The 17667-nt window shown below is 42.0% G+C and overlaps 2 protein-coding genes and 4 non-coding genes across 9 annotated transcripts; all 6 read right to left on the bottom strand.

The window, feature by feature from the left end:
• Window positions 1-3396: 3396 nt before the first annotated feature.
• On the bottom strand, window positions 3397-4306 carry LOC133912450 (photosystem II repair protein PSB27-H1, chloroplastic-like). The gene has a single exon (XM_062355180.1). The coding sequence runs from the start codon at window positions 4225-4227 to the stop codon at window positions 3730-3732; it is 498 nt and encodes a 165-aa protein (XP_062211164.1). The 5' UTR covers window positions 4228-4306; the 3' UTR covers window positions 3397-3729.
• A 362-nt stretch (window positions 4307-4668) lies between these two features.
• Window positions 4669-9140, bottom strand: LOC133912448 (eukaryotic translation initiation factor 2 subunit beta-like). 4 transcript variants are annotated; one of them, XM_062355177.1, is made up of 10 exons: window positions 8968-9107; window positions 8682-8787; window positions 8266-8371; window positions 8130-8185; window positions 7985-8036; window positions 7802-7902; window positions 7308-7453; window positions 7051-7193; window positions 6109-6194; window positions 4669-4901 (listed from the first exon to the last, which is right to left on the bottom strand). In XM_062355177.1, the coding sequence occupies exons 2-10, from the start codon at window positions 8691-8693 to the stop codon at window positions 4824-4826; spliced, it is 780 nt and encodes a 259-aa protein (XP_062211161.1). In that variant the 5' UTR covers window positions 8694-8787; window positions 8968-9107; the 3' UTR covers window positions 4669-4823. The 4 variants fall into 4 exon arrangements, with proteins under 4 accessions (XP_062211161.1, XP_062211162.1, XP_062211160.1 ...); XM_062355178.1 differs by having other exon boundaries at window positions 8739-8787; window positions 8968-9106; XM_062355176.1 differs by lacking the exon at window positions 8682-8787 and having other exon boundaries at window positions 8968-9140.
• On the bottom strand, window positions 5098-5180 carry LOC133913878 (small nucleolar RNA SNORD34). The gene has a single exon (XR_009909118.1). It is a non-coding gene; the product is annotated as a small nucleolar RNA SNORD34 (small nucleolar RNA).
• Window positions 5281-5365, bottom strand: LOC133913876 (small nucleolar RNA SNORD34). The gene has a single exon (XR_009909116.1). It is a non-coding gene; the product is annotated as a small nucleolar RNA SNORD34 (small nucleolar RNA).
• On the bottom strand, window positions 5446-5530 carry LOC133913877 (small nucleolar RNA SNORD34). The gene has a single exon (XR_009909117.1). It is a non-coding gene; the product is annotated as a small nucleolar RNA SNORD34 (small nucleolar RNA).
• On the bottom strand, window positions 5602-5682 carry LOC133913879 (small nucleolar RNA SNORD34). Its single transcript, XR_009909119.1, has one exon. It is a non-coding gene; the product is annotated as a small nucleolar RNA SNORD34 (small nucleolar RNA).
• Window positions 9141-17667: the final 8527 nt, after the last annotated feature.

Raw genomic sequence — 17667 nt, 5'->3', positions numbered from 1 at the left:
TCTTGCCTACACTAGATGTTCCTGATCAATATGAGAATGACAAGCCATTTATGCCATTGTTTCAACTCCAAGAAGATTCATGGAAGATAAGGAGATTCCACGAATGGTACAAGTGGGTATGTCGTGCGGGGTTCTCCATAATCACTACTTCTGTCCCCGCTAACATTTTTCTAAGCGAAGACTCCTATGTCATGCTGAATTTTAAGGACATACACGCTTTGTTCTGCCGCAAGAAACTAGACATCAATCTCATAAGCGTTGGGTGCCTGTAGGCTGTAAGTGTATACAATCTATCCCTATGTTCATATATCTACCAATATATGCTATGGAAACTAATGACTAGTGACTTGTTCTATAGAATGCAATTTAACAATACAGAAAAGTTGAATATACTGGTCGGATTCATTGATCCACAATGAATTTTTCAGCCTAACTTGGTCATGAAGTTGAGGACAGATGACCCCCGGATTAAAGGGAAGAGTAACAAGGAGAAAGCAAGGATCATAAGATAAATAACCAAATCATGCAGGCTTGATATGTTAACCTACGTAGGAAGGGCTATGCTAGAAATGCAAGACAAGAACTACATCATGGCTTCCTACAACTTTAAATGTGATACGTACAGAACCTAACATAAGTATTCAATTTAATTGGTCGATCAAGAATCTAACATAAAGATTCATATAGCGATCACTTTATTTGTATAATGTTAATACCGAAGTCGAGCAAACTCGTAGTCCTTGACTCAGCCGATCTCCCCAAAAATCGTAACAAGATCTCATCGATGTTATACAGAGGTAAAGAAAATCACCATATATAAAATTCTTATAAATCATTTATAAATTGATAATTACTTATTGGCATTCGAATAGGGCCTACAAGTGGTACGTAATGAAAGGTGGGATACACGATGCGGCCAAGCCAGATACGATGGCAGTTCGTACATATTTTTCGGTAATTACACACCTCTAATGCTTGTATCTCACTATTTATGATGAAGAGTTTTATTGAACTAACGAATACGTTGAGTTTTTATTTGAAGTACCACAAGCAAGATTTCGACACCGTTCTTTGTGGATATTGTGTTTACCAGTTTCTTAGGGTAAATGGGAGGTACACAACGAACCCCGAGGACGTAAGTCATTATTATGCTTTCACATTCTTATTTGGTTCTGTTTCAGTTATCAGTAGTGTTTTAGCTCTTTAATTTGTGTTTTCATTTCAGGCACGGATGATCGAACCTACCCACACCTCTCTCAAAGACGAAGATATCCAAAACGTCCAACGTGATATGTGCCGATTCATCATGTATGAAGTCATCCATAAGAGTGGCAGATTCTTCGATCTCGGAGGTGAATTAGTTAGCCATCTAAGGCTTTGTGAGTGAGAGATGAAAGAATACTTGTGTTGAATATTTGGCTTGTGATGTAAAATATTATACTTGTGAATAATTTTATATTTGTGTTAAATATTAGACTTGTATTGATTCAAATACTGTTGAAATCTGTGATGTTAAAATTTATCTGAAAAATATGTTGAAATCCGGAGAGAATAAAATATATACTCATTATTTTTTAAATAAAATATATACCACAGACAGATCCTTATATCGCATACCTATGAAAATCTACCTTTCTATAAGCAATTAAAAAAAGTCATCTGTAAAAATCTATTATCACAGACAATTCACTTAAAAAACTATCTATAATAATAATTTTTCACAGATAATCTCTTTTACGTCTATAAAAATCAACTATTTCTACAAAATTTCGAACACAGAAAGATTAGTTAAACGCATATACAAATAAGTTATAACCCACCCCTAAATCTAGTTTTTTATCAGTGCCTCCATCTCCGTCGCCGACCTGAAGCGACTCATCATGGGGACCGCCCGCCACGGCCGAGGCCGGACGCGCGGCAGCGGACCCAGGGAGGGCGTCGCGATCGCCGACGTGCGCAGGAGTACGCGGACGACAGCGCGCTGGTACGGCGCAGCTCCACGGTGTTGGTGCGCTGGGTCGCCGGGCCTCCCGCCGAGACAATCACAGTCGCCTCGTCGCCGCCGCCATCTCCTAAAGGACGCGCGATTGTGCTTCGTCGAGTTCGCCCGTGACGTCGAATTCGAGCTCCGAGGACTACGAGGCCAGGGCCATCGGCGCGGTGATCGAAGCCGCAGAGCTCAAGTGGGGCGACCACCCGTCTCAAGGGTAGCGTCGCTACGGCCGCCGTGGCGCAAGCGACGGGAGGACGCCGCTGGCCGGGTACGTGTGCCACATCCCTGGGCACTTCATCCAGAACTGCCCCACCAACGGCGACCCAAGATTTGACCTCGGAAGGGTGGCCACCACCACTCCGCTTCCTGCCCCGGCGCCGGTTGGCCCGTACGGTGTCAATGCCATCGGAGGAATGCATGTGCTGGATGGCTACCTCGACGGACGCCATGTGAGGAAGAGGACGGCGGTTGCGGATGACTGGAGACGTGAGGAGGCTGGTTTCAAGAGGAGGTGTGGAAGCAGATCAGTGGGCCCCGTGTGACACGAGAAGCTGAAGCTGGTGTTTCTGATCGAGTCAGTGGCTCAGTGATGGTTCCCAGTGTTCAGAAGCTTTCTTTTTCAGCACGATGTAGTAGTTGGTAGATTGCTGAAAGAACCGCATTTGCACCAGAAGCAGAATGTTTATTATGTATGTAATAGCATTTGGTCGCTTAAACCACATGCAGTCTCTGTAACTGTATTCTGTTCTAAATTCTAGTAACTTTTATCGCAACCGATACATTATTCGATTCATCGCTCTTTTTCTATAGTACAGAAGTAAGAGTATAAGTGATCAGTCTAAGTGCATCAGGGTTTTGCCACCACAAAGCCAAATTGCATCTCTTGTTGACATCAGCAGGCAATGCGCTGCACGAGCCGGCAAAAAGTTCAGTGATCCGCCTCGGCGACTCTCGATTCCAGCCTGTGAGCTGAATGATCACACCTCCATAAAACGGTTGACCGATGTATTCTTCTTTCGGATGGCCTTGCAAGCTATCAGAAACATCGCTTTGAGCGCGGCTCGACGAGAAGATTTCCAGGCTTGGCGTTATGAAACGAACTCGAAGTCGCAACTTCTCTGTTCGGCCTGCGTACAGAATGCTTGTTGATGTAAAGAACCAAAGAAAAGATCGGCCGGAATCCAGAGCCGAGTACCCTGATGTAGAGGGAGCGAACCAACAAGTACACAACACGCGGCACTTCCTCTGCGCCTTGCCCTGTGTGCAGCGCTGTGTGACCCTTACGGCAAGGGCACCTCACGAACCCTGCCTCATGCCGGTTGCCAAAATGCCAGCGTCGATCCATTCCTGTGAAGTTTCGGGCATTGTCTAGGCCAAAAAGGGACAAGGGGACGCGACGAAGCTGAAAACGAAAATAAGAACCGAGAATGGCAGCCGCCGGGACAGCCGATGGACAAGTCCCGGTCCAAATAGTATTCTCACGATGCCAGCAAGGTAGCCGATGGACAAAGTCTTACAGGATCGATACAAGAAGTGAGTGAAATAAAGTCACAAAGCTCAGCCTCAAACTCCGAGCAATTCGACACACATGACATGACACGCTCCATCCGGTCGATATACATGCATGGCGATAGTTACAAAAAAAGAGGCATCGGTTTTGCAACAGCGCACGCGCGTTCCTGCCAGAAATTCACCGCGCGCGGCGCTGGGTCTCGCTTCACTGGACGGATTTCACCTCACCTGCCGCGGAGGAGCGCCTTCTCGGCGGTGTCCATCTCCTCGAGGATGCGGGCGCGGCGCTTGGCCGGGATGGGCGCCGTGGGGCCGAAGCTGATGTAGTGGCCCGACACGGCGTTGAGCGCCGAGTACATCTCCCGGAACGACGGCCGCCCCAGCAGCGACTTCTCCCGCCGGTACTTGGCCACCCACGAGTTGGACAGCTCCCGGAGCTCCGCCACCGCGTCCGCCACGTTCGGGTCCGCCTTGTCCATGCTGATCGTCGACCGTACCTTCCCGATCACCTCCTTCGTCTCGCTGACGTACTCCTCGTCCGCCGCGCGCGCCGGCGCCGCAGCAAGGACCAGCGCCAGCGCCGCGCCCAGGCCGGTCCCCGCGAGCACGTCGCGCCTGCCGGTGCTGCCGCCACTCGCGGCCGTCGCTGCGGCACGAGGCAGTGGCTTTACGACGACGGCGGCAGAGGGGGCGGCGAGGACGGGGGACGACGCGGCCCTCATTCTCTCCCGATGTGAGCTCGTCGTGGCACAGAAGCAAAGGGTGGGCCAGTGAGCTGTGTGACGGATTAGGTAGGAAGGGCGAAAGCCAGGAGGGCGGGAAGGGGGCGACACGTCGGCTTATCCTCTTATCCCCGACCTGTTTTCTTGGGAGGCTGTGTATGGGCTCCCAGGATTTTGGATAGGGCAGCCATGGTACATGGCAGCTGCACGTTCCAACCCCCAAAGCATCTGACGGTGCATTCCACGGCTAATAATTGTGACAGACTGACAGGCTCTAATAACACGAACGTAAAAAATAGATCTGCATATGCTTTCGACGAAAACAACAGCAAACACCAAGAAAACCAGGGTTGACTGCGCATCCCATGATGCAGAGGCCAGAATGCTATTCCATCGTCTAAAAAGATCAAGCACCAGAGCGACATAAATCCTCTCATCGAGTAAATTAAAATTCACAACAGCAATAGAAATATATTGAACAGCAGAAAATCCACTAAACGGTGGGTACAGTGAAATGGACAGTAATTGTCGTCGACCGGCAAACTAGTTTGCGTTGTGTTGATCGGGGAAAGAGTATCCGAGCAGTACAAGGTAAATTAGGCTCCGGCCTTCCGACGGCCAACCTGGGCGACAAATCCAGCCTTGATGGGAGCAACTGACCTCGACGAACCACACTGTGCAAGGTAAACAGATTCAGCAGTTAGTATGATTACAAAATTTGGATATAGCCAATATGATGCAATTTACAACCACTTATTCATAGTTTCATAGTTTCATATTGTGTTTTGACTGGTGTTAACCGACACCAATCAACCTTATATCGCATAGATTGTCAACTTTATAGCAAGAAAAATACTAACATGGTGTTACTTCATCCTCAGACGTTGCACAATTTTCTCACAGGGTTGGTCAAACAATGTAGGCAATGAATTTTGCAACTCATCATAGGTAAAGCCTGGAACAAGTAGCGGAATGCTAAAAGTAAAACAACGTAGCATTTTTTAAGCTAGAAACAACAAATATGGGACAAAAGAAATCTAATGAGTCTGCTGTATATGCCTCAGCTGTTGCAATTATTATCATAGGGATACTTGTCAAACAATGTAGGCAATGATTCTGCAACTCATCACAGGCAACTCCAGAAAGTGCAAAACGAATATAGTACCAATCACTTTGGACGAAAAAATGCAATGCAAGAAGCTAAATTATGACCATGTTCCAAGCCTCAGCTCTTGCAATTATTATCACAAAGATACTTATCAGACAATGTAGGCATTAATCTTGCAAGTCATCACAGGCAAAGTAGACAACAAACACCACACAACAATAGAGACCAATGCTATTATGATTCGTAATATGCAAGGTGACACCATTACAAGCCTCAGATCTTGCAACTATCATCACAAAGGTATTCATCAGATAATGTAGGCAATTCGCAAGTCATCATAGGCAAAATTGTTAATAATCATCCTGCAGTAATTTATGATGCAGGGTATGGCATCGCTAATGCAATGTTTTCCACAATCATAGCCAGCCCATGGTTTGCAGTAAATGCCTCCCCTACTGTAGAAGTACATAATATTATTCCTTGGAGCGCCCCCCCCCCCTCTCCAAAAAAAAGTAGGTTAAACTGTGTAAGACACAGAAACAATGCTCTTGTGGGGGCACTAGATGCCTTTGGACAGACTATGCTCAGAGTGATTCCAATTTCCAATTGCTTAGTGAAGCAAGGCAAGGTTTTGACTAGGACAATAGGGTGTGTGCAGCAAGAAATGTAGAGACAAAATTCCAGATAAAAGAATAATGATGTTCAGCGACAAACTTTTTCACAAGCTGGAACTAGACACAATTGGGCATGCAAATCTATAAGTAACAGTTTACCTGTTCACAACGAAGGAAGAATAAACGGTTCTCCTTAGAAAGAATGGTGTCCGGACTCTTGCATCCATTGCATATGACATATTCGTCTAAAAAGAGTTAATTTGCACGGGATAGAGACAGTTCAGTTACTTTAGATAATTAAAAATCCAACATATCTTAGAAAATGGGAAAACTTTGCGTCGAATCTCCACAGTTGAAAGGGGACAATAAACTAATCCTCCGTTCCCAGATACAAATGTTCCTAACCTTCTGTCCTGTTCCTCTTTCATTGCAAAAAATAATGTATATATGGGGTAGAAGAAAGAAATAGGATTGCTGAGGTCATTTTAAGCCATCCTTTTCACTTAATCCTTGTGCCAAAGTCTCGAAATAGGTTCATAATTGGGTGCTGACCTAGTTATGACTCAACAACCATGGTAAGTTCACACATCCTAGAGAAATATATCAGAAACTAATACTTCTTTGTCACTGCACCGTCTTTTCAAAATACAATGCATCTTTTTATAGTAATTAATCAATTAAGATCCTCTACTTAGAGGCAGCACAGAAAAGTTCACAAATATTGGAAGGATTCCGTTGAGTAGCAAAACACAACAGCACAGCATAAGTGGATAAGGAATCACAAAGACAGTAGGCTGGCCCTATAGGTTACAACAACAACAACAAAGCCTTTCAGTCCCAAACAAGTTGGGGTAGGCTAGAGATGAAACCCATAAGATCTTGCAAGTCTAGTCATGACTCTAGCACGTGGATAGCTAACTTCCACGCCCCCCTGTCCATGGCTAGTTCTTTGGTGATATTCCAGTCTTTCAGATCCCTCTTTACAGACTCCTCCCATGTCAAATTTGGTCTACCTCGACCTCTCTTGATATAGTAGAAACTCATCTATTACAAATGAAAAATGAACATAAGTCAGAGAGTCACGAAATATCAGTAACTTACTGATATATCTCCTTAGTATTGCCTCAAAGTTTTTCGGAGCAAATCTTCCTTTGATAACCAACCTTTGTTGCCCATCAAGGGATCCACTTGTTCCCATCTCAGCAAGTAAAAACATCATCACGTGTTCGGGTTGCCTATGCATTCTGGAAAGAGATAAATCATTTGCTTTTAGCTCATGGTTATTTTATTCTTTTCAAATTTTCCGAGAAAAAAAAAAACAAACAGATGGGGATAACCGAATGAAAGTGGGATCATACATTTTGCACAAATCCATGAAGTTCACGAAAACTGTCTTCTTTGTTCCTTCCCTAAGAACTTGAGGGGGCCTCATAACAGTTCTTCGTCTATCACCGGCAAGATCTGGATTGTTCTCACGCAGAATATTAAACACTCTTCCAAGCAGCTGTGACCAAACAGATTGAAGATCCACCAAGAAAAAACATAATTGAATACTGGTTAAAACTTAAAAGTATACTAGATACCAGTTCTGTACTGATAGCATCAAGGAAAATAATGAAGTAAAAGCTAAATGAAGAAACACATAAAAAGGACATTTTAATGCTTCTGAATCAACACCGCAGCATAAATAACATGACTTCTAGAGACAACCAATTCATGACATAGGAGGAAGGCTCTACCTTAGACCCTTGATAAGACACAATATATTACTAATTATGTTAATATTCAGTATTATTCATGATCTGTCAATTATAGGTTAATGAGCAATTTTGAACAGGGATACGTCAAGTACCTCTTCATACTTGTAATCTCTGTCAGTACCCTCCCAAGGGTATCTGGTGGCACCACCAAGCACAATCCCTTCTAGTTCTTCATTCTCTTCAACTTGATCATCTGGAGCACAGATATTCAACTACAGCAAAGAATGGAATAAAGGTAAACAAAAACACAATAATTGAGTGAGCAGTATATTTACCTACAGTGTCGTCACCATCTCCAGTTTCAGTAAGAGAAGAATCAAGTTCGACCTGAAATTCCCACAGTTAATAAACTGAAGCATAGCAGAAAAGAATTACTAGTCAAACTATTTGGAGAAAATAATGATAGAACAATAAACTCACATGTTTCTTCTTCTTCTTTTTCATGCCAGCAAAGCTTGGCTCACCAGACTCGGTGACTGCAGAAACAAAAAAAAAACATATCATTAAAAGATGCCATTGTGAACTCGTAATTCCTTTCTACAGATAATAGGCACACCTGCCAAGCTCTCTGTGATCTCTGCCAACTTATCCACTTCATCAGACGGATCTTGGATCACAATCTTCTTCTTCTTCTTTTTCTTGGTCGGATCAAAAGGAGTAAGCTGCAAAATGGTTACAAACATTATCAATATAAATGCTCATGATAAAAAAGAAACCCGGATAGTCAGATTTATGAAATGTTGGTAAGGGAGTATAGCGATAAACACTACTTGTGGCCCACCTACAAATTTTTTGCATCCTTACGTTTGCACGACACATAATCCCAATACGTCAAGTATAGAACAACGCAGGAAGGCTCTACAGAGTATTCAGAGAATAAAAGACCTCTAGCATCGTGGCTTCAAAAGTAGATGAGTGTATAAGTACGTTTCACACCCATGAAACAAACCACAAGACATCGAGTACACGTACATTTTTAATCATGCTCAGTAGAACGAACAGCGCAGTCCATCACATCTCGCTACTCACCCAACTTCAAAACAACCATATCCTTCCGATTCAGCAGCTTAATCCGCTCCTGCAGATTCCACATATACAGCTCAAGCACAGGGCGTAAACCAAACCTGCCATCCGGTGGCTGTAGATTCACGCCAAATCCCGACGAACTCACGCAGACACCAAGCACGACACCCGCCCAATCGGAACCGAACCTAACCGGATGCGCTATGCATAAGATAAGGGCAAGAGGTTCCCTCACCTCGGCGACCTCCCCCTTCCTCTCCGCCTGCTCGTCATCCGCCATGGGCGCGGCTAGCCTTCCTTTCCTCCTGGCACAGGCGGCTGGAAACCTAGACGGCACGCGCGAGAGCAGCAGACGACAGGGCGCGGCGGCGGGGTCGGCAAGCAAGTGAAGAAGCCGATGTTGGGGGAGGGCTAAGATCCAACGCTCGGAGAAAGAGTTTTTAGATTTTCGCTGTCATCCAACGGCTGTAATGCGTTTCAGGAGTCATTGCTTCAACTCGAACTGCTTTGTCACACATGATTGTGTTCCTCTGCTTTGTCCGTCTCTTTTCGTTTGCCGCACATAGGGATTTAAATTTTATTTTTTTCCCATTGAGTCGACCCAAAACTTGCTAAGTTAAACTAAAGATGTATTTCTATAATTCCACTTACTTAAACTGAGAAAAAAATAAACTAAAAGGATGACTTGAAACTACCCACTTATACCTCTACCCACGTAGCACCTTCCAATCGCATGGTCGCTATCTACAATCCAAGCCATAGATAGCAAAGAGGTGTGCCGATCTCACAAGATCTACCTACTCATCTTGTGACATGGATGATTGTGGATCTGCTATCTCAAATGTTTGAAGTTAATTTTCTTCTCAAGTTCCAAGTGGCAATGTTGAAGTTCAAAGTTTTTTTATGTGAGTTGAAATATCTGCTATCTCAAAGGAGGTATGCCGATCTCACAAGCCATTTGAGTTGACATTTCATAGGGTTTGATAAAAATACAATATAATATAGCCTGGTGGTTGTAACTTCACTGTTAGGCTTGTGAGGCTACGGGACAACCCAATTTGTTCATCTCAAGGCAACATCCCCTCCCAGCTAAGGAAAACTGGTTGGTTCCTCTTTCACACACACCAATACATGAACACACACAAAAGGAGGGTGTGCGGACAACCTTATGACACATTCTTCACCATCACCTAATGATCAAGATATAAGATCAGGACGCCTTCGTATCATATGGTATTAGATTCCAGGGCCAATTGGTAGAATTATTTTACTGTTATTTTTAGTTTCTCGTGACGATCATCTACTAATGTGTATTGGACGTATTCCGAAGAGTTGAGGATTCGTGCATTGGCGCGAGTGTTCAGCTAGCGATATCGTCTACTTCACATTATCTAGAAGATCGGATTACATCGTATCAATTAGTCACAATTTTGAGTTTGTCATTGTTGTCGTCAACTTCATCATCTACCAAAGCTTCAACCACCAGCACGAGTCGAGGATGACTTGATTTGAAGAAAGGGAGAATGATGAGGAATAGGTGACTAAATTTTTGTTAGATGGGTTACAGTTCTGTTCGTCAATTTGCCGAAGTTGTGTGCGCATTTTCCGAGGGTTCCAAGCTACAAAAGTTTGTTATTTGGAAAGCATATCAAGTCTACTTTCTAATGGATCAAACATCATATGATTTGGAGAATCCTATCTATGAAGAACGATGACATCCTAAGAGGAGGGTGAATTAGGATACTTAGAAATTCTAAACTAAAATAGCTAAAAAACTTCATAAGATAAACATATCTCAATTTCTATCTAAATGTGCTCTAGGTTTATTTAGTGTGTTTACTCTACCGCTTAAAAGGATTGCAACCTACTTTAGCAAGGTAAATTACAAGTATGTAAATGCGGAAACGTAAATAAGATAGAGAGATAAACTCGGCATAAGAGATTTTTATCCTGTGGTATCGATGACGTGAATGTCACCCCTAGTCCAAGTTTAGCTTCACTAAGGATATGCTCTCAGTCGGCATCCGGTCATGACTCTTGAGCCATCAAGCCACTAAGGCAAGGCCTCAAGCCGGATGAGCCACCAAGTCACCAAGACAAGATCTCACTACTAGCCTTTCTTCCGGTCATTTGCCGTCGTGATCATTTAGAAGCTTGAGCCACCAAGACAAGAGTCTTCGCGTCCCCATACACGTATCTTGCCACCGCTCATCCACACAAGTCAGAGGGTCAACAAGTTTGAGCCACCAAGGCGTAAGATGCCGGCGAGTCACCAAGACTCCAAAGTGCCGGCGTACCTCTCTGTACAAGCTAGGATCACTTCTTGATCCCTTTTTCAAGTTATATCACATAGCTACAACTCACTCTAGGCCTATAAACACTAAACACTCTCTAATCTTATGCTTAATCACATTTGATGATCACTTTAAGTATTTTGGTGGCTTGGATGTCTTCTCAAGTGTGTATGAGCTTTCTCTAGACTCCAGCAGCATGCCACACCTTCAAATCACTATGTGGAGGGGTATTTATAGCCTCACACCTACCAACTAGCCACTTTTCCAATAGCTCAAAAAAAGCTGTTAACACCGAATAATTCGTTGAGAATAGTAGTACTAACACCGGATCATCCGGTGAGTACATCTTCAGAAACTAGCCATTGAAACTCCACTCAATGTCTCTGTGAACACTGGACACTTCGGTGTGCCTTCAAATCCATCATCGGACCTTTCATTGAGTTATCTTGAGCCATGCGAGACTTTGCAACCTCTCTATGTAAAATGCTCTGGTGCATTCATCTTTAGAGCACCGGACCTTTCGGTGGGTTGTTCTTCATTCTTCAACACTTGCAGTTGCCTCTGCAAGAAATGCTCCGGTGCTATAATCTGGTGTGCACAAACCAAGCACCGAACCATCTGGTGGATTGATCTTTAGTCTTCTGCACTTGCATTCTTCTCTGCAGAAAATACTCATGTGTTGCCCAGTGCGGATCACCGGACTATCCGGTGAGGTCCTTAGCTTTCTCCACCTTTGTCAGAAGTATTCCAGTGAGTTCAACACACAGAGGACCGGACCATTCGGTGAAGTTATCAGTCTTCACTTTGCCTCTGGATAAAATACTCCAGTGAGTTTAACTCCTGAACACCGGACCATCCGGTGAGGTCAATTCTCCTATGACTTCTCCAATTCAATCAAACTTTGTTCCAACTGCGGTGGCTTCTTAGTGTATTGCATCCATGAGACCTACTAACATATATTCTTGATAAACATGTTAGTCCCAATGACTATATTTTCATTAATCACAAAAATCACAATTATAACCTAATAGGGTCATTTTTGCTACAATCTCCTCCTTTTTGGTGATTGATGATAACACAACCAAAGCAAGTGTCAAATAATAAATGATATCAAGTATAAAGATCACAAAGCCTTACCACATTACTTAGATGCATGTTCTTACCATTTAGTCCCCATTTGTTGTAGCTCCCTCTTTCTACATTGTCACTATCTCCCTTTATCGACCCACGCAAGAACTTCTCCCCTTTGTTAACCTAGGTGTCTCATGTTCCTTCTTATATATTCTTCTTCTCCTTATTTGTCAACTTTGACATTCCTAAACATCTTATATCTTGCTTCTTTCTTTGATTATCAAACTTCTCTCCCTTGGTCAACAATCTCAAAAAGGGCTACAAACATATGTTGAACTCGAGGAAAAGCATTAGAGCACATTGGAGAGATCTTTCATAAATCATGATCCAATGAAAAATACCAATTGTAAGGATAGAAGACATTGATATCAATTAAAAAGACAAACAAGGATAATAATTCATGAAACTAACATGATATAATCTAAACTCCCTCTTTATGTGTGCATACATACAATGAAATTCACTTGTGAATACTACTTGTAGGAATATAGCAATATATGCACATCTAGACAATAAGTAGAGGTAGGAGGTTTAAGTCATATCATGCATGGAGGTAGCTTAAATATAGAAATGAATTGACAATAATACCAATTGGAGCTTCTAAGCATTGTATACCTTTAAGGACTTGTTGATTTCTTCAAGAGAACAAAAGATACATCTAGCAACACATGTTAGTCTTAAACTCACAACCCATAGGATATACTCTCCTAAATGTGTACATACAAGTGTTGAATACTTACGAGACATATGCACTTATTATTAATAACAATGAGGATTTATCCTATAGATTGGATCATGACACATGAAAAATACCAATTGTGAAACTAGTGCCATAAAAGAAATTTATAACTAATAAACCATGTAGGTTACTCATAAAAAAGAGATAAACACAAGCAAGCTACCATATGAAAATCTACACTAGAAATTGCAATAAATTAAAATATACACATGCAATCCTAGATAAGGCAATAGTTCAAAAAACATGAACAAAAGTCTAGCTACCATTACCTCATTACCTATGGATGTGGATTTAGGTATATGATGATCATGATCTTCATCAAAGCGCCCAATTTTATACATTTGACTTTTTTGCTTGAATCTTCACTTCATTTTGTGAGTCAAGTCTCCAAATCCTCATAGCCGCCTAGTGCTTCAAGTCTTCTTTGAACCCAAACCAATTAAGACCCCTTCATATTGGTGATGACTTCCTTGACACCAAAATGGGTTGGTTCCCACCTCCAATTCTTTCTCCCAATTATGTGTGCATCCACATTACCATTGTTCTTCTTCTTGAGCTTGTAGTGGTTTTTTAGCCTTGATCTTGTAGTTAGGGTTGCTGTAGGTGTTGGAGATGTTGTTGGAGAGGTTTATTGCTTTCTTCTTCTCATTAGTCTCCTTTTTGACTTGCTTGCATTGGAAGGATTTGTGACATTCTTGATGACATTTGAAGCATGTCACGGTGGACCCCTCCGTAATTTTCTTCACCATGGTAGCATGGTTCTCTTGAGGAGGTTGGATATGGTTCTTTCCCTTTAATCTTGCCAAGTCTTTCTTGAGCTTTTCCACTTCTTGCTTAAACTCATCATTTTCTTATGCAATGAGTTCATTAGATGGTTCTAAAAAATATTCTCAACACATATCTCATTGTAAAGGGATGATATAGATAAATCAATTAAACCATCACAAGAAGTGCAAGCATATACCTTAGGACTAAAATTAAATAAAGAGGTAGATTGCTCCAAAGGGGCCTTAGATTGAGATTCAATGCACTCAATTTTTGTCTTAAGCTTTTCATACTCTTTGTTTAGCAAATTAAATTTGCTCAATAATGAATGTCATTGAGGGTATTGAATTTCTTAAGTTCTTTAGATTATATCTTAAGGGCCTTTTGTTTCTCATTGATCAAATGAAGGAGTTCATCATATAAAAGAGAATCCTCATCGGATTCATCATCACTTACATCGCTATCCATACCTTTGGCCAAAAGAAACTTATGTGATGACTTGCACGATGATGACTTGCGTGATGATGACATTGAGTAAGAGCTTAATCTTTACTCACCCATCTTTCCATGCTTATAAATTCTTAAGCTCTGCTCTTTGTCTCCCTCTTTCTCTTAGCCTTCTTCTTCTTTTTGATGCGATCAATTGTTTTGATCAAGTCTTTTATAAAGATTCGATGATTAATCTTGGTAATGATCTTGTTGGTGTTTTTTTCCACTTGAGAGATGAGCTTGGTAACTTCATGGTCCATTTCTTCATCACTTGATGTGTTTTTCTCATCATCTTCATTGCTCTCATCATCTTCATCTTCATCTCCATCATCTTCGCTTGAGCTTGACTCTTGCTCTTGCTTCCTCATATTCGCCTTCATGTGTGGGTATGGTGCTTGCTTGCTTGTGGAAGTAATGTTCTTAGTGTTGAATGAGGAAGAGGCTTTCACCCTCCATGTTCATGATTATCTTATGGGTGATGATCTTATCGAGCACTTGACTTGGAGTCATCTTTTTGATATCTTTGTTATCGTAGAAGATGAAGACTATCAACTTGTACTTTGGAAGAAGAGCTTGAAGTATTCTTCTCACCATTTGATCATTGTCAATTAGCGTTAAACCTAGCTCATTGATCTCATTGATAAGAATATTGAAACGTGAGTACATGTCATTAGTACTTTTATGGGCAAATTGTTTAATGTTATTGAGCTTAGTAACAAGCACATTATATTTCTCATTGCGCACATCCTTTGTACCTTCATGTATTTCAATAAAACTAGTACAAATATCATATGCATCGGTGAAAGAATAAACACGATTAAATGCATCAACATTTAAATATGATAAAATGATACTCTTTACTAATGCATCTAATTGCCTCTCCTTGTTGGTGATGCGATGTCTCATCCCTTCCTCGGTGACTCTCCAAACATGTAAACGCTTGGCTTGCAAATAATAAGATATTAGAATTTTTCAACGGGAGAAATTTATGCCATCAAAATGTGGAGCACTATGGGTATCCATCTCAACCTCGGACGTCACAACTCTAAGCGATTAAACCTATTAAGAGCACGAGGCTCTGATACCTATTGTGAGGAAAGGTGACATCCTAAGAGAGGGGTGAATTAGGACACTTAGAAACCTAAACCAAAATAGCTTCAAAAAGCTTCACAAGATAAATCTATCATAATTGCTATCTAAATGCGTTCTAGGTTTATCTAGTGTGTCTACTATACCACTCAAGAAGTATGTAACCTACTCTAGTAAGGTAAATTGCAAGTATGTAAATGCGAAAATGTAAATAAGGTAGAGAGATAAACTCGGCACAAAGGATTTTTGTCATGTGGTATCAATGGCATGAATGCCACCCTTACTCCATGTGCTCCATGGATATGCTTCTGATCGGCACCCGGCCATGATTCTTGAGGCACCAAGCCACCAAGCCAAGGCCTTAAGTCTGATGAGCCACCAAGTCACTAAGGTAAGGTCTCACCACTAGCCTCTCTTCCGGTCACTTGCCGTTGTGATCACTTCGGAGCTTGAGCCACCAAGGCAAGGGTCTCTGCGTCCTCGTACACGTGTCTTACCATCGCTCCACACCAAGTTGGAGGGTCAACAAGCTTGAGCCACCAAGGTCTAAGATGCCGACGAGTCACCAAGACTCCAAGGCGCTGGAGTACCTCTCGGTACAAGCTAGGATCACTCATTGATCCCTTCTTCAAGTTATGACACCTAGCTACAACTCACTCTAGGTCTATAAGCACGAAACACTCTCTAATCTTGTGCTTAATCATCTTGGATGATCAGTTTAAGTATAGATGTCTTCTCAAGTGTGTATGAGCTTCCTCTAGACTCCAGCAGTATGCTACAACCTCAAACTCGCTAACTAGCCATTTTTCCACTGGCTCAAAAAAGTTATTAACACCGAATGACATGGTCAGAACAGTAGTACTAAAACCGGATCATCCGATGAGTATATCTTCATGAACTAGCTGTTGGAACTCCATTCAATGGCTCTGTGAACACCGAACACTTCTGTGTGCTTTCAAATCCATCACCAGACCTTCCGGTGAGTTATCTTGAGCCATACGAGCCTTTGCAGCCTCTATGTGTAAAATGATCCGATGCATTCATCTTTAGAGCACCGGACCTTCCGGTGGATTGTTCTCCATTTTTTCAACATTTGCAGTCACCTCTGCAAGAAATGCTCCGGTGTGCACAGACTAGGCATCGGACCATCCGGTGGATTGATCACTAGACTATCCAGTGAGGTCCTTAGTCTTCTCTCCCTTTGTTAGAAATACTCCGGTGAGTTTAACACATAAAGCACCAGACCATTTGATGAAGTCATCAGCCTTCACTTTGCCTCTGGACAAAATACTCTGGAGAGTTCAACCCCTGAACATCGGACCATCTAGTGAGGTCAATTCTCATGGGACTCCAATTCAATAAAACTTTGTCCTGGCTGCGATGGTTTCTTGATGTATTGCATCTATAAGACCTACTAACATATATTCTTGATAAATATGTTAAGCCTAATGACTATATTGTCATTAATCACCAAAATCACAATCATAGCCTAATAAGACAATTTTCGCTACACTATCAAGAGTTATGGCGGTTTCATAGGATGTTGCGCAGGTTATCAAGACAATACATGGGGATTGCTAAACATGAAAAGTCTAAGGCTTATAAGGCATTATTGGATGATATCTGGCTATTCTATGGGCTTACAAATATTTAGCATACTTTATTTTCATATTGACACAGATTCAAGTCGTTTCTAACATGGAGTTTGAATATTAGGAATGTTTGAATTCAATTTGGATTGATCTCGTTACAAGCAGCAGACCTGGATTAAGAAGTCCATATCTCTCATGTATGAAGTCCAATTCGGACATGTGAGTACCCGTTGGAAAGCTTATTTGATGGCCCACACAATGGATCTAGTGCTAGCCTCTGTTTACTTTCGTTTGCACCACAATATCAAAAAGAAAGCGATGATAGAAGTTTAGTCTTTCATTATTTGAGTCCAAGTTGTATAATGAGTTAGTTTCCTGTTTTAGATGTCTTAGGAGTCTATATAAGTTAGAGGTGTGCGTCCATATAAGTTAGACCACATTATGCATAAGATTGAAACATAGCTATCACTTGTTCTTTCATACTAGCATTCATGCGAGGAGAGCTAAGAGAGAATTAGGCAATCACTGTTTATCGTTTTGCAATACAAGGTCAAGGTGTCATTCCGCTGGGAATTGGTGTCTTGGCAACGACGCTCGTGGTCTCGTTACAATTATTTTCTGGTGTGTTTGGGCAAATTCCAAAGAGTTGAAGGTCCGTGTATTGGCACATGGTGTTCAGCTAATGTGTTCGTCGAAGCGCATCTGTTATCAAGGATTCTATGTTAAGAAGATCGAGCCACCCCCATATCAGAGGAGGTAGGTCATCCAATGCTGGCTCATGACAAATGGCAAAGAATTCACGGTGAACCGGGTCCACGCTCTGTGTCGGTGAACAC

The sequence above is a fragment of the Phragmites australis genome, chromosome 3 (assembly GCF_958298935.1).
Source record: "Phragmites australis chromosome 3, lpPhrAust1.1, whole genome shotgun sequence".
Classification (NCBI taxonomy): Eukaryota; Viridiplantae; Streptophyta; class Magnoliopsida; order Poales; family Poaceae; genus Phragmites; species Phragmites australis.
This window is presented reverse-complemented; position numbering and strand designations above follow the sequence as displayed.